The 12,242-nt window shown below is 37.0% G+C and overlaps 2 protein-coding genes across 3 annotated transcripts in view; one reads left to right on the top strand and one right to left on the bottom strand.

Moving 5' to 3' along the window:
- The window catches only part of LOC132167434 (serine/threonine-protein kinase Aurora-3-like), a 2,699-nt gene extending 1,343 nt beyond the window's left edge, over positions 1-1,356 (top strand). For both annotated transcript variants that reach the window (XM_059578404.1, XM_059578403.1), the window contains exons 4-6: positions 617-831; positions 935-1,007; positions 1,116-1,356. In XM_059578404.1, coding sequence (XP_059434387.1) covers positions 617-831; positions 935-1,007; positions 1,116-1,214 — 387 coding nt within the window. In that variant the 3' untranslated portion in view covers positions 1,215-1,356. The remainder of the gene's footprint in view (positions 1-616; positions 832-934; positions 1,008-1,115) is intronic.
- Positions 1,357-3,142: 1,786 nt separating this feature from the next.
- On the bottom strand, positions 3,143-10,068 carry LOC132179428 (V-type proton ATPase 16 kDa proteolipid subunit). Its single transcript, XM_059592160.1, has 3 exons — positions 9,863-10,068; positions 8,974-9,259; positions 3,143-3,629 (listed from the first exon to the last, which is right to left on the bottom strand). The coding sequence occupies exons 1-3, from the start codon at positions 9,936-9,938 to the stop codon at positions 3,497-3,499; spliced, it is 495 nt and encodes a 164-aa protein (XP_059448143.1). The 5' UTR covers positions 9,939-10,068; the 3' UTR covers positions 3,143-3,496.
- Positions 10,069-12,242: the final 2,174 nt, after the last annotated feature.

The raw sequence follows: 12,242 nt of genomic DNA, 5'->3' as shown, positions 1-12,242 counted from the left end.
CCCCCCCCCCCCCAACCCCCCGCGCGAAAAAAAGCAGCGACTTATTTACACAATAAATACAGCACTATGGACTATTTGGATGTAGCTTTGTCATGCACAATTCAAAGCGGAAAATAATTTTTCCATTCAAAGCAATTTATGTAAGGGAGAATTTTGTTTTTAGATATTATTTGCAGAAATGGTCGAGCTGATCATGAATGCAGGTTGGACGCACTTGAGCTTATGAACAGAACAATGTTTTTAACTCTCTTTCTCTCTTCTTTTAAGTTCGGTTTCCTTTTTGTACTTGAATAACAGTTTCCAGAGAATCCTCAGGTGCTAGTGCTCAACCTCAAGCTGTATTGCTATTGACCAGCTTCCAACTTAACTCTAACTAAGTTTTAATCTTAGTTGAATTAGTGTTAGCTTGTTGACCACCTTCCGATGACAATTATCTTCTTAAGAAGCTTAGAAGAGGCATATTTTCTTCTTAGATTTTTACATTTATATGATAGAAACTTGTCAATTATTGGAATTTCAAATATTTTTAATAAACCTGCATTGGCAATATTATTGTTGAGGAAGTACTAAACATATTACAGATGTTTCGTTTAACCTAGTTAAATTATATCCGTAGGGTCAACTAAAAATTGCAGACTTTGGATGGTCTGTACAGTCAAGAAGCAAGAGACACACTATATGTGGAACTTTGGATTATATAGCACCAGAAATGGTGGAGAACAAAGCTCATGATTACGCAGTTGATAACTGGACTTTGGGTATCCTTTGTTATGAGTTCCTATATGGTGTCCCTCCATTTGAGGTTGAGAGTCAAAGGGATACCTTTAGAAGGTAAGGTACGGATAATTGGTTTACTGTGTTTAGTGTGGATGAAAGAAATTGTTATCATGAACTGTGTTATATGTAGGTAGTTAATTTTGTTTGGCTGTACCAGGATAATGAAGGTTGACCTGAGCTTCCCTTCCACCACTTGTGTTTCTGCAGAAGCCAAAGATCTCATTCTTCGAGTATGTTTGTTAATGATTGTTTTTATGTTGATATCTGGGTGTAAACTAATGCTGTCAGTTAATAGGTTTAGTTGCCTTTCTGAATACATAATGTGAAAATATGTGCAGCTTCTAGTGAAGGCCTCCTCAAAAAGGCTCTCTCTTCAGAAGATCATGGAGCATCCTTGGATAGTCAAAAATGCTGATCATATGGGTATTTGTAGATAAGTAGGATTTGAAACTTCTGATCTGATTTTGTTATTGCTTTGAAGAATTCACGTGGTTGAATTGTGCTTCCAATGGTGTAATTTTTTTGGCGAAATGAAGCATAAAAACTTCAGATCAGAAAATGAACGGAAAATGTTGCACACGTGCCACACACTTTGCATTTTTTTTTTTTTTTCAAATGAAGCAACAAGAGAGTTGTTCTAGCATAAGATCGAGCTTGATGTATTTTTTGTCATCAAGTAATATAAAATCATGGATAACATTTAGGTTTAATGAAATAACAATGTGGAAAACCCACTCCCAATGGCTTGTGCATTTTTTATATGCAAAATGATTAATTAAAATATACTATCTATTTTAGCTAATGGGTTTTAAAAAGTACTATATATTCGATTATTTGTTTTTTCTCTATATTATTTAAATATTTCTTTATTATTTCTTTATTTAAATGGTAAATATATGATAAATCCCTCTGTAACCATGAGATTTTACTTCACACCCCTACTTTTTAATTTTCAATTTTTGATGCATGAGTTTTCGCAAATTCAAAATATATCCCTTTGAGAGTTTTCCGTCCAAGTTTTGATGCATGAAAATTCATAGTCGCCTATGCCATCACTGTTTCGGGGCTGGATAAATTACTTGTTATTAATATCATTATTACTGTTTATGAGAAAAGGTATTCCTTGCTCAAAAAGCACAGAAAACTGCGAGTGAGGTTAGAACTACTGGGAACATCAGAAAAAATCTGAACATATATCACAACGAACCATAGATTAAGCAAATTGCTTACAAAGGCCTTTCTTTTTGTCAACATTGTCAAACTTCCTCCAAGTGATGAATCAATAAAACGTTGAACCTAGCAACTCAGGTGTATCAAGAGAACACAAGATGAAGATATCCTCACAAAACAGAATGGGCACAACTCAGGTGTATCATGTTAATCCAATGAACAAATAAAAAAGAGTAATACTACAAGTCTCTCTTGTGTTTTTCTTGAGTTCCTCTAAGAATGATATGGCTATTAAAATTATCATTGAACTTGTGATTGATCATTATTGAATTTTAATCAAATGATGATTTTAATAGCCATATGGTTCCGAGGATTAACCAAAGAATGTATGCGGCTCCCTAGAGTGTCAAGGTTCATGTAATCCTCCTATGATAGGATTTACAAACATTAGACAAGGGGAATAATGGATTGACACATAAGACGTAAGAACATCCAAGAATAATCCAAGTATTATATAATAGAAACTCAAAAAACAAAAGACAACCAATTGCTTAAATAAAGGTAAGGACACAAAAAACTAAAATACCTTTGTATGAGCAGCTCTGTATAACCCCGCCTCTAAACGTTTCATAATATCCTTTAACCTCCTCCTTTCCTCTTCATCAAGTGGTCGCAGCTACCTCCGCACATGTGTATATATAATATATAATACATTTATTTTTATACTTGTAAATAAAAAAGAATCAAATAAGTAAAATGATTGTAATTAACAATAAATAAAATAATCATACACACAGTAGACTTTCATATGACTACCATACAACTATGATGATGTGGTAATAAATATATATCATTAATTTTTTCTTTTTTTAAGTCTTTGTTGATACAAAAGTTGATTTTCCTTATTTCACACATGTTTACATAATGTGTTGTGGCTTTTTAATTGACCACATTTTGAATTGTTCAGGGTAAATGAATCCTATAATCCCTATTTCGGTCGGCCTACTTTCAGGGGATATCAATCAATCCGCCACGAATTTATTTCGTAGAGAAAGATGTCTCACTTGAATTTGGAAATGGCTCTTACATTTTTTTGTTTTGTTTTGTTTATTTCAAGCAGAAGAAAAGAAACCAATCCAAACGCCCACTAGTTATAAAGAGGAGATCCATTGCATCTAACATTTGACAACCAATCTAAATTAAGTAGCTGCATACAAGCTTGCCAACATCAAAACAGAAATATTTGAAATAGTTAAACAAAATCATACATGCACCACTTCCATTACCATAAATCCTATACCACTTGGAAGTTGCAAAGGAAAAAAAAATACATCAATAAGATAAAATCAAACGAGAGTACAGCTTCACAAGCTATTATTAGGCAGAGGAACTCGATCCTACTTCTACGAGCACAATACCACCAAATTGCTGGGTAGATCGCAAGTTACTTCCACATGAATAATTCTACAGAACCCTCCAAGTGCCATCCAGCCATTACTATCCGGTGGACAAATAAGTAGTAAAAGAATATTTGGTAACAGCACCATTCTTAGTCTGCTCTGGACTGGCCAGCTCGAGAAGACAAGATAATGCCGACAATAAGGCCATAGAGGGCAAGTGCTTCAGCGAAGATGAGAATGAGAATCATTCCAACAAAAAGTTTTGGCTGCTGTGCATTGGCTCTGCAAAACAGACTCATCTACTCAAGGGGGGGCACAAATTAACGGAAAACAAATATGAGATTTGCAAAGAGTGTTTATGTTGATTTCACTATAAGGTCAAACCCAACAAAGACATCCTCAAAAGGTACTCAAAAATCCTAGAAATAAATTCAGAAATGATACCACTCAAGAATAACAACCTTAATGACCACATATACTTAAATAATTCATAATTAATCCAAACAGTTACAATTCTACAGAACATGAACTAGATGAGGAAACTGATATGACTAATATCATAATTATTATCACCATCTCCATTGTTTGTTTGGCTGAATAAATTACATATTATTAATATCATTATTACTATTTATGAGAAAAGGTATTCTTTGCTCACGAAACACGGAAAACCATAAGTGAGGTTAGACCTACAAGGACCAACAGAAAAATCTGAACATGTATCACAACGAACCATAGATGCATGAAAAAGTAAATGCATTCAGAAAAAATACCAACTGATATCAATTGATTTTTTATGATTGGCAGGTTGGTGTAGGTTAAGGGGTTAAAAAAACAAAAAAGACTTTGTTGGCTCCAATGTTAGTTGTGAGTGTCAGGGACCTGATGGATACAGACCCAATCAACGGCAACTCATACATGTAATTTCTTATTTTTTAGGGTTTGAGCCTCTCTGCAGTTTGCCTACCGGCTCTCCCTCTGATTTTCTATCTCTCTCGCCTCCCTCGTCGCCTCACCATCAAAAACAAACTGGCAACGTCAATGCTCAACCTCACCAATGGTTGATGATCAAGCAAAAAAACACGTGTTACTATCCAACGAAAGAAGATGGACATGATTATGATTCGATGTGGGTCTTGGAGTTCGATCAAGACCCAAATCGAATCATAATCATGCCCATCTGGAACATAGTACATAAAGTAAGTCTCATTTTCAGTGGTGACAAAAATGAAATTATAATCCACACCAAACTTGATCGAAAAATTTGGAAAGTGAGAATCATCCTCGATCCCACTAACCCAATATGGATGTCCTCAGTGACTCATAATCTATTGTCCCGTTCCACTAACTATGGGGCTCCATTGAGAAAAGCAACCTCCGGAGGCAGGGATTTGGCCACTTACTTATAAATTGAGCGTCAATTTTCACTTTGTTTTGAAATCAATTCCTAATTTCATACCAGGTAGTAGTGTGTCGGTAGGATAATCGAAACTTTGTCACAAAACCTCCCTGATAGATCCATCAGGATTCACCTGTTTCACTCTGAAATTGCTAGAATTTTTAATAGTAGCGATGGAGTTTGGAGCTGAGCTATTAGCATTCAACAGGATGGGGCTCCCTCCATCGTGCAGAATCTTTAACACCGTTTGCACCTCTTGTCAAATTTCCACTAACCTTGTGAGGAGCTTAATTGGAATTTGCTATTAGTAGAAACAAGCATCCCCTCAGTGAAAAATCGCATTGCTCGGTTTGATGGTGTCTATTACCTGAGCATATGAAAGTTGGCAGCAACACCAACATGAGAAGGAGAGAAATATTGTTGTGAGGCTAGCCATTGTTGCTAGTTGTTTTTTTTTTTTTGTGCTGATTACAAATATGCTTGTAGAATCTCGTGAGCTTTTAAGTCAAATTCGTGGTCTTGGGCACAGGATGCGTGAGCTAGTTTATGTTGTTGGTAGAAGAAAAGACAAGGCACGTGGCAGACTATGGGATAGTGCATTTGACAGATGAGAGATCCATGTGTAAGAGAGAGAAGCTCACTACCAAAATGAGCGCTCTTACCTACAAGCCCATTTCCTACAATTGTTTCATCTATACGTTTGGAAAGCTTTCAAAATGGTTTCGAATACTTCCTAAAATGAGTGCTCTTACCTTACCTATAAGCCCATTTCCTTCCCTTTTCTCAGCACTCGAGTAACCTTAGCGTAGACAGACAACTTCATAGAGAGAGGTTATTCTTCAGACTAATAGTGTGCTCTCCGCATCCTTTCCTCTATGAATGCATTTCCTTTCTTCTTCTTCTTCTTCTTCTTCTTTCCTTCCCTTTTCTCAGCACTCGAGTAACCTTAGCGTAGACAGACAACTTCATAGAGAGAGGTTATTCTTCAGACTAATAGTGTGCTCTCTGCATCCTTTCCTCTATGAATGCATTTCCTTTCTTCTTCTTCTTCTTCTTCTTCTTCTTCTACAGACAACTTCATAGAGAGAGGTTATTCTTCAGACTAATAGTGTGCTCTCTGCATCCTTTCCTCTATGAATGCATTTCCTTTCTTCTTCTTCTTCTTCTAACTTCTTCTTCTTCTTCTTCTTCTACTTCTTCTAACTTCTTCTAACTTCTTCTTCTAACTTCTTCTTCAGACTAATAGTGTGCTCTCTGCATCCTTTCCTCTATGAATGCATTTCCGCATTTCCTTTCAACTTCTTCTTCTTCTTCTTCTTCTTCTTCTTCTTTCTATCTGCATCCTTTCCAGACTAATAGTGTGCTCTCTGCATCCTTTCCTCTATGAATGCATTTCCACATTTCCTTTCAACTTCTTCTTCTTCTTCTTCTTTCTATCTGCATCCTTTCCACTTAGCACACACATACTACAGATCTGGTATAGAAGTAGGAGTATATATACACATCCTACCTTGTTTTGTCAGTGAGCTTCTCTCTCTTACACTTGGATCACTGGTCTGTCAAATGCACTGTCCCGTAGCCTGCCACGCACCTTGTCTTTTCTTCTGCTAACAACATAAACCAGCTCATGCATCCTGTGCCCAAGACCACGGATTTGACTCAAAAGCTCATGAGATTCTGCAAGCATATTTGTAATCAACACAAAAAAAACAACTAGCAACAATGGCTAGCCTCACAACAATATTTCTCTCCTTCTCATGTTGGTGTTGCTGCCAACTTTCATATGCTCAGGTAATAGACACCATCAAACCGAGCAATGCGATTCTTCACTGAGGGGGTGCTTGTTTCTACTAATAGCAAATTCCAACCTCACAAGGTTCGGATGGTGTTTCATATTTAGGAATAATGTACAGGCCCCATAATTACAATATTTGGCTTGTTAACCGAGGCACACCTATTGTTAGTGGAAATCTGACAAGAGGTGCAAACGGTGTTAAAGATTCTGCACGATGGAGGGAGCCCCATCCTGTTGAATGCTAATAGCTCAGCTCCAAACTCCATCGCTACTATTAAAAATTCTAGCAATTTCAGAGTGAAACAGGTGAATCCTGATGGATCTATCAGGAAGGTTTTGTGGCAAAGCTTCGATTACCCTACTGACACACTATTACCTGGTATGAAATTAGGAATGGATTTCAAAACAAAGCGAAAATTGACACTCAATTCATCAGTGGCCGAATCCCTGCCTCCGGAGGTGGCTTTTCTCAATGGAGCCCCACAACTAGTGGAATGGGACAATAGATTATGAGTCACCGAGGACATCCATATTGGGTTAGTGATATCGGGGATGATTCCCATTATTCAAATTTTTCGATCAAGTTTGGTGTCGATTATAATTTCATTTTTGTCACCACTGAAAAGGAGACTTACTTTTTTTTTGATAAGTAAAAAGGAGACTTACTTTATGTACTATGTTCCAGATGGGCATGATTATGATTTGATGTGGGTCTTGATCGAACTCCAAGACCCACATCGAATCATAATCATGCCCATCTTCTTTCTTTGGATAGTAACACGTGTTTTTTTGCTTGATCATTAACATCCAAAGTGGAGAGTCACCACTCTGCCTCTCTTCAACTCTTGTCTCTCACTGCTGATCTGGAGGTTTGGGTCGTGAAGGGTGCTGCTCACACCTCCAAATCGGTGTGATATGTGAAATGTGCATCCCAAGATCCTATAGCTTACAAAGACCTCTCAGCACTGCCGCTACAAACTTTACAAAGCCATGAAGCTTCTTGTTTCCATGCTCTGTGCCAAATCGCCCAACTGCCACCAGTTGGAGTTGGGCAACCACTAGATCAGGCTATCCAGGTAAGTTGAATACCTCTGATAAATGGGCTCAAAAAATTTGAGCTAAAACCTTAACCATTTGAGCTCGAAACACAATGGGCCAAGTCAAAACCAAAACCTAGCTCAAATCAATCGATAGAGAATCAACTGACAACAATCAGTGGAGGCGCTAGTTCAATGCCTTGAAGTGATTTTTGATGGTAAACTCTGTTGGTTTGGCTGTTGAAAAGAACCAAAAAGGGACCCGAAGGATTGGTGCTCATCACAACCAATGGGTATTGTGAAGCAGAAACCAATAATAATCATCAAAAAATCCTTCAGTAGTGAGTCATGATCTAGAATAGCTCCTAGGTAGATGACTGTTAAAAAAAAGCGATCATTGGCTAAGTTGGTTGGCCTCAATCCCCGTGTGCAAGGCCAATGAATCTTATGTAGATTAAGCTATTTGTGTATGTGGCTAGCAGCATGCTTTTAGTTATGATATGATGTTTCTACAAGGTCCTATGGATCTCTGACCATGACCTAGTATAGTCCATTTCTTTTCTCAACATTGTCACACTTCCTCCAAGTGATGAATCAATAAAACGTTGAACCAAGCAACTGAGGTGTATCACGAGAACACAAGATAAAGATATCCTCACAAAACAGAATGGACATAAGTACCATTACTATCACGCCCATTATAGGCAGTCGTATGATAGGGTATAGGGCAAGTCCAAAAAGGATATGAAGAGCTGGAGAACACCTTTCTAAATATAGAGCCAAGAAATGCCCTTGCCAATGCTGTCCTCTATCATCCTATTGGAACTGGCTTAAATTATTTATGATCATCTAAATGCGATTAAACTTGAAAAGAGGTAAATAAACATTTGGAGTGCCAAAATGTTAATCCAATGATTGAAATGAGAGGAGGTTCTTCAAATTCCATCTAAGTCACAAGCAACAAGAAAAGAAAGCAACATTCAGCACCAACTGAAAAAGCAAGGAGACACAAAAGATCATTACACACTAACCCATGATTACCCCATTCTTTCAACTGAATGGTCTAGGGTTGAGCGAATATGAACCCCCCAGCCAGACAAAACCACTACAAGGATTAATCCAATTCAAGTCCTAAAATCCACACTCTAAAAGATGACCATATATAGAACCCAAACTCAATGGACAAAGTTAGGACAAGTGAAATCTAAGGCTAATAGTAACTACCTAAACAAATCCAATCCACAAGTAGTCCAAAACTAAAACACAAATCCAGCAACAATTAACTTTAAACCAACCCCAAATCCCAGACCCATCCACAATTCAGTAAACAACAATTGATGATAACAGGAAATAAGTATGTGCATGCCAAATCATATCAGAGATTAGAAAATCTACCTAACTCCAGCATCGCCAACAATACCAATCGCCATACCAGCAGAGAGCCCAGCAAGACCACAAGCAAGACCAGACGAGAGGTGTGCATAACCATCGAAAAGGTAATATGACTTGGCTTTTGGGTTGATCCCAGTACTGATGATAACGGCAATAATAAGGCCGTAGATACCCAACACTCCAGCCATAACAACAGGAACAATGGACTTCATCACCAGCTCCGGCCTCATCACACCCATTGAAGCCACGCCAACCCCGCTCTTTGCTGTCCCATAAGCAGCTCCCATACCTTAATACCCAACAAAAACCATAAATTAATTATAGAACACTAAACAATTAAAAATGAAGATTTCTTTTTTCTAATTTTAGATGGGTTCTAAGAATAATGAATAATCTAAAATTGAAACTGCGTAAAGATCAAAACCAACTAGTCTAAAATCTTCGCGTTTGTTACATATAATGAATAATCCGAATACGATCTACACCAACAACTCTCAATTGACCGCTTTAAAATCACATATTTACACATTTCACATCTTGATTTAAGAGACGTTAGAATAATACTATCATTAAAGTCAATTTAGCAGTAAACAATATGTTTTCGAGCTAACTTTAATAATTAATCTAAGATTCAAATCCAAATTAATCGATATCAGCCACCCAAAACTTCCGTGCAAAAGTTAATGAAACAGGAAAAAAGGAACACTTTGTTTGGTTCTCGAGAAAATAAAGAATAGCCTCAACTACAACTTCTTCACAGATGGGAAGTGATTACAAGTTCTCATCGCATCACTGATTTCCTTTTTCCCGGAAGCCTAACAGAAAAACAACATCGATCTAGATGAAATACGATGCATTGGTAAATAAAATGTAGGGTTAGGATTAGGGTTACAGGAGAAAACGAGGGCCGCGGCAGCGCCGAGGAAGCCGAAGAACGGTGCCGTTTCATCGCCGCTGAATGAAGACATTCTGGATCGTGGATCTACGACGACGTCGTTGGGATCTGAGCGTTTTTGTTAGTGTTTCAGAGAGCTTCGGAGCTTCGGATCTCTCCCTGTGTGTTTCTTTACACCAAAAGTGTGGAGAAGGATGATCCAAGTGCTTTTTTGTAAGGACACGGACACGGACACCACAAGAATCCGACGTCGTAGCAACTTGGTGAGTTTGGGCTGACTTCTAAGATTTACAAGGCTATTCGGCCTAGGCCTACTTGTATTCCGGTACTACGACTTGTAACCCAGCGTTATCAATAATTCGGGTCACCCAACGTTATCAATAATTCGGGTCAAATATCCAATCGGATCGAGATTTCTTATAATTTCTTTTTTGAAGTGCTTGTAAGAGGAGCGGGCTCTCTACTTGAGCGAGTGGGCCTCTGCTCGAACAAGGAGCTTATGTTCGGACAAGAAAGTCTAATCGAGACCCTACTCAATTACAAGGGACGTGAAAAATTTTAGGGGATCCTAATCTGACCCAATCTCCTTTATGACAGTTTTTATCAAATTTTTTATATTAAAAATACATGTAAGAACCAGACACTCTACCGGCAAATAGCAATATAATAAATTGAGTTAGAGAAAACTAAGATTGCCTTAGCTTGAAGTTTTTAAAGTACATGTTTCAGCATAATAGAGTCTCCTGGTTAAACTAACAATATAATTGCAATTTTATATGCATTGAATCCGTAAATAACACAACCAACTCCTTAAGAATTAGAACCAAGTGAATAGTTTTGGCTCTTCTATAAAAGGTTTAACTGAAAATCCTAGTAAAGAGGGTTAGCTGCAGGGCTTAGTAAAAGAGTGAGATACATTGCGCAATTTGAAACTTTAGAGAAAATATTATAAATTGCGTGATAGTTTAAGGAGAGCAAGTGTAATTTTCTAGGATTCTCCAATTGATTACTCACAAACGAAAAATCCCCTTTGTCAAGCATCTAACAATTGAACAACTTTGTGCAACAAAAACAGGGCATACTTGGTGTTGACTGAGGTTTGGGTTCTTAGGTTGTCTACCAATGAGGTGTGCATTTCATGTTTTGCCCAAATTTGTGCTCATGGCCGGTTAATTAATACACCAACTTCATCTCCTACGTAAATTGTCCTTGGGCACGTTGATTGGAGACAAATGCCACTTCTCTCTAAGTACTTGAAGCTTTAGTGAGGAGTTATTTTTCTATTATGAGGTCTAAAGAAATTTTGAAGTTCTCAAGTTACTCAAATCGGAGAAAGTTGAATATCGGATGAAAGGACAGAAACAGAGACCTTAAGGGCCATGAATTTTGGTATGATAATTGACTTATAGTAAGCACATGAAATCCCCCGATTCCATGAATATCGGATGGAGAGACAGAAACAGAGACCTTGAGGGTCATGACTTTTGGTATGATAACCGACCTATAATAAGCACAAGAAATCCCTTAATTCCGTCCTTGGTTTGACTTTATTGCAATGAGGCCATATTGAAATTTATTGTGAAAGATGTGTGTTGTGCAACTATGAATAATTAAGTAGTGGTAGTATGCACAAAAGTGAATAGCTGATATATGTAAAAGAAAAAAATTATAGCACCTGTGGTGTAGTTTTTTAAAGGTTTCATATTTAGTTTAATTTTCTCTCTTTCTTATGCAACACTTGAAATTAAATATAAACCCTTTTAAAAAACTAGAGCATAAATGTTGTAATTTTCTAAGCCAAATAATGTTAGAACACAAGATAATATGGGACTCTCACACTCAAGATCTATAATATGAGACTCTCACACTCAAGATCTATAGATAATTCCAAGTAGTTATTATATGTAATTAGATTTCATTATCATCTCTTATCCCTTATCTCTGTATATTTGAGTTTCATCTCTTTATCTTGTGTTCTAACACATAAAATTAATTTTTGTTATAAGATATTATTCTAGTAAATTATATGCAACCATAGTCAGTAAAGTTTGGAATAGACCAATATCTCCTAACGACGCTGTATGAGTCTAAGAATTACGGGTTTTTGTCTCCATACAATTGCGTTAAACATACACTCCAACTAGGGGTGAAAAGGCGGTTAGTGAATTCCGCCTAAGCGGTTAAATTAAAAATAAATAAATAAATAAAAAATGACATGAACCTTAGAAGTTGGTTAAGTTGATTAATTAACCAACTTCATACCGAAATTGAACAGTTTCAATTTTTTCGATTAGTCAATTATAAGTTTTTATGTTAAGATTTATTAACTTCCTTATAACTACAGAATCAATCAAACACATGCTTTACAAATGAAAAG

This window comes from Corylus avellana, chromosome ca1, assembly GCF_901000735.1.
Source record: "Corylus avellana chromosome ca1, CavTom2PMs-1.0".
In the NCBI taxonomy this organism is placed as follows: domain Eukaryota; kingdom Viridiplantae; phylum Streptophyta; class Magnoliopsida; order Fagales; family Betulaceae; genus Corylus; species Corylus avellana.
This window is presented reverse-complemented; position numbering and strand designations above follow the sequence as displayed.

Bases quoted from the DNA above. Each gene is read 5' to 3' on its own strand.
- LOC132179428 (XM_059592160.1), bottom strand. From the start codon at position 9,938: ATGTCTTCATTCAGCGGCGATGAAACGGCACCGTTCTTCGGCTTCCTC. The intron at 9,260-9,862 runs GTAACCCTAATC...TTGGGTATTAAG, and splicing joins CGCGGCCCTCGTTTTCTCCT to GTATGGGAGCTGCTTATGGG. The intron at 3,630-8,973 runs GTAGATTTTCTA...TCTGTTTTGCAG, and splicing joins GTTGGCGATGCTGGAGTTAG to AGCCAATGCACAGCAGCCAA.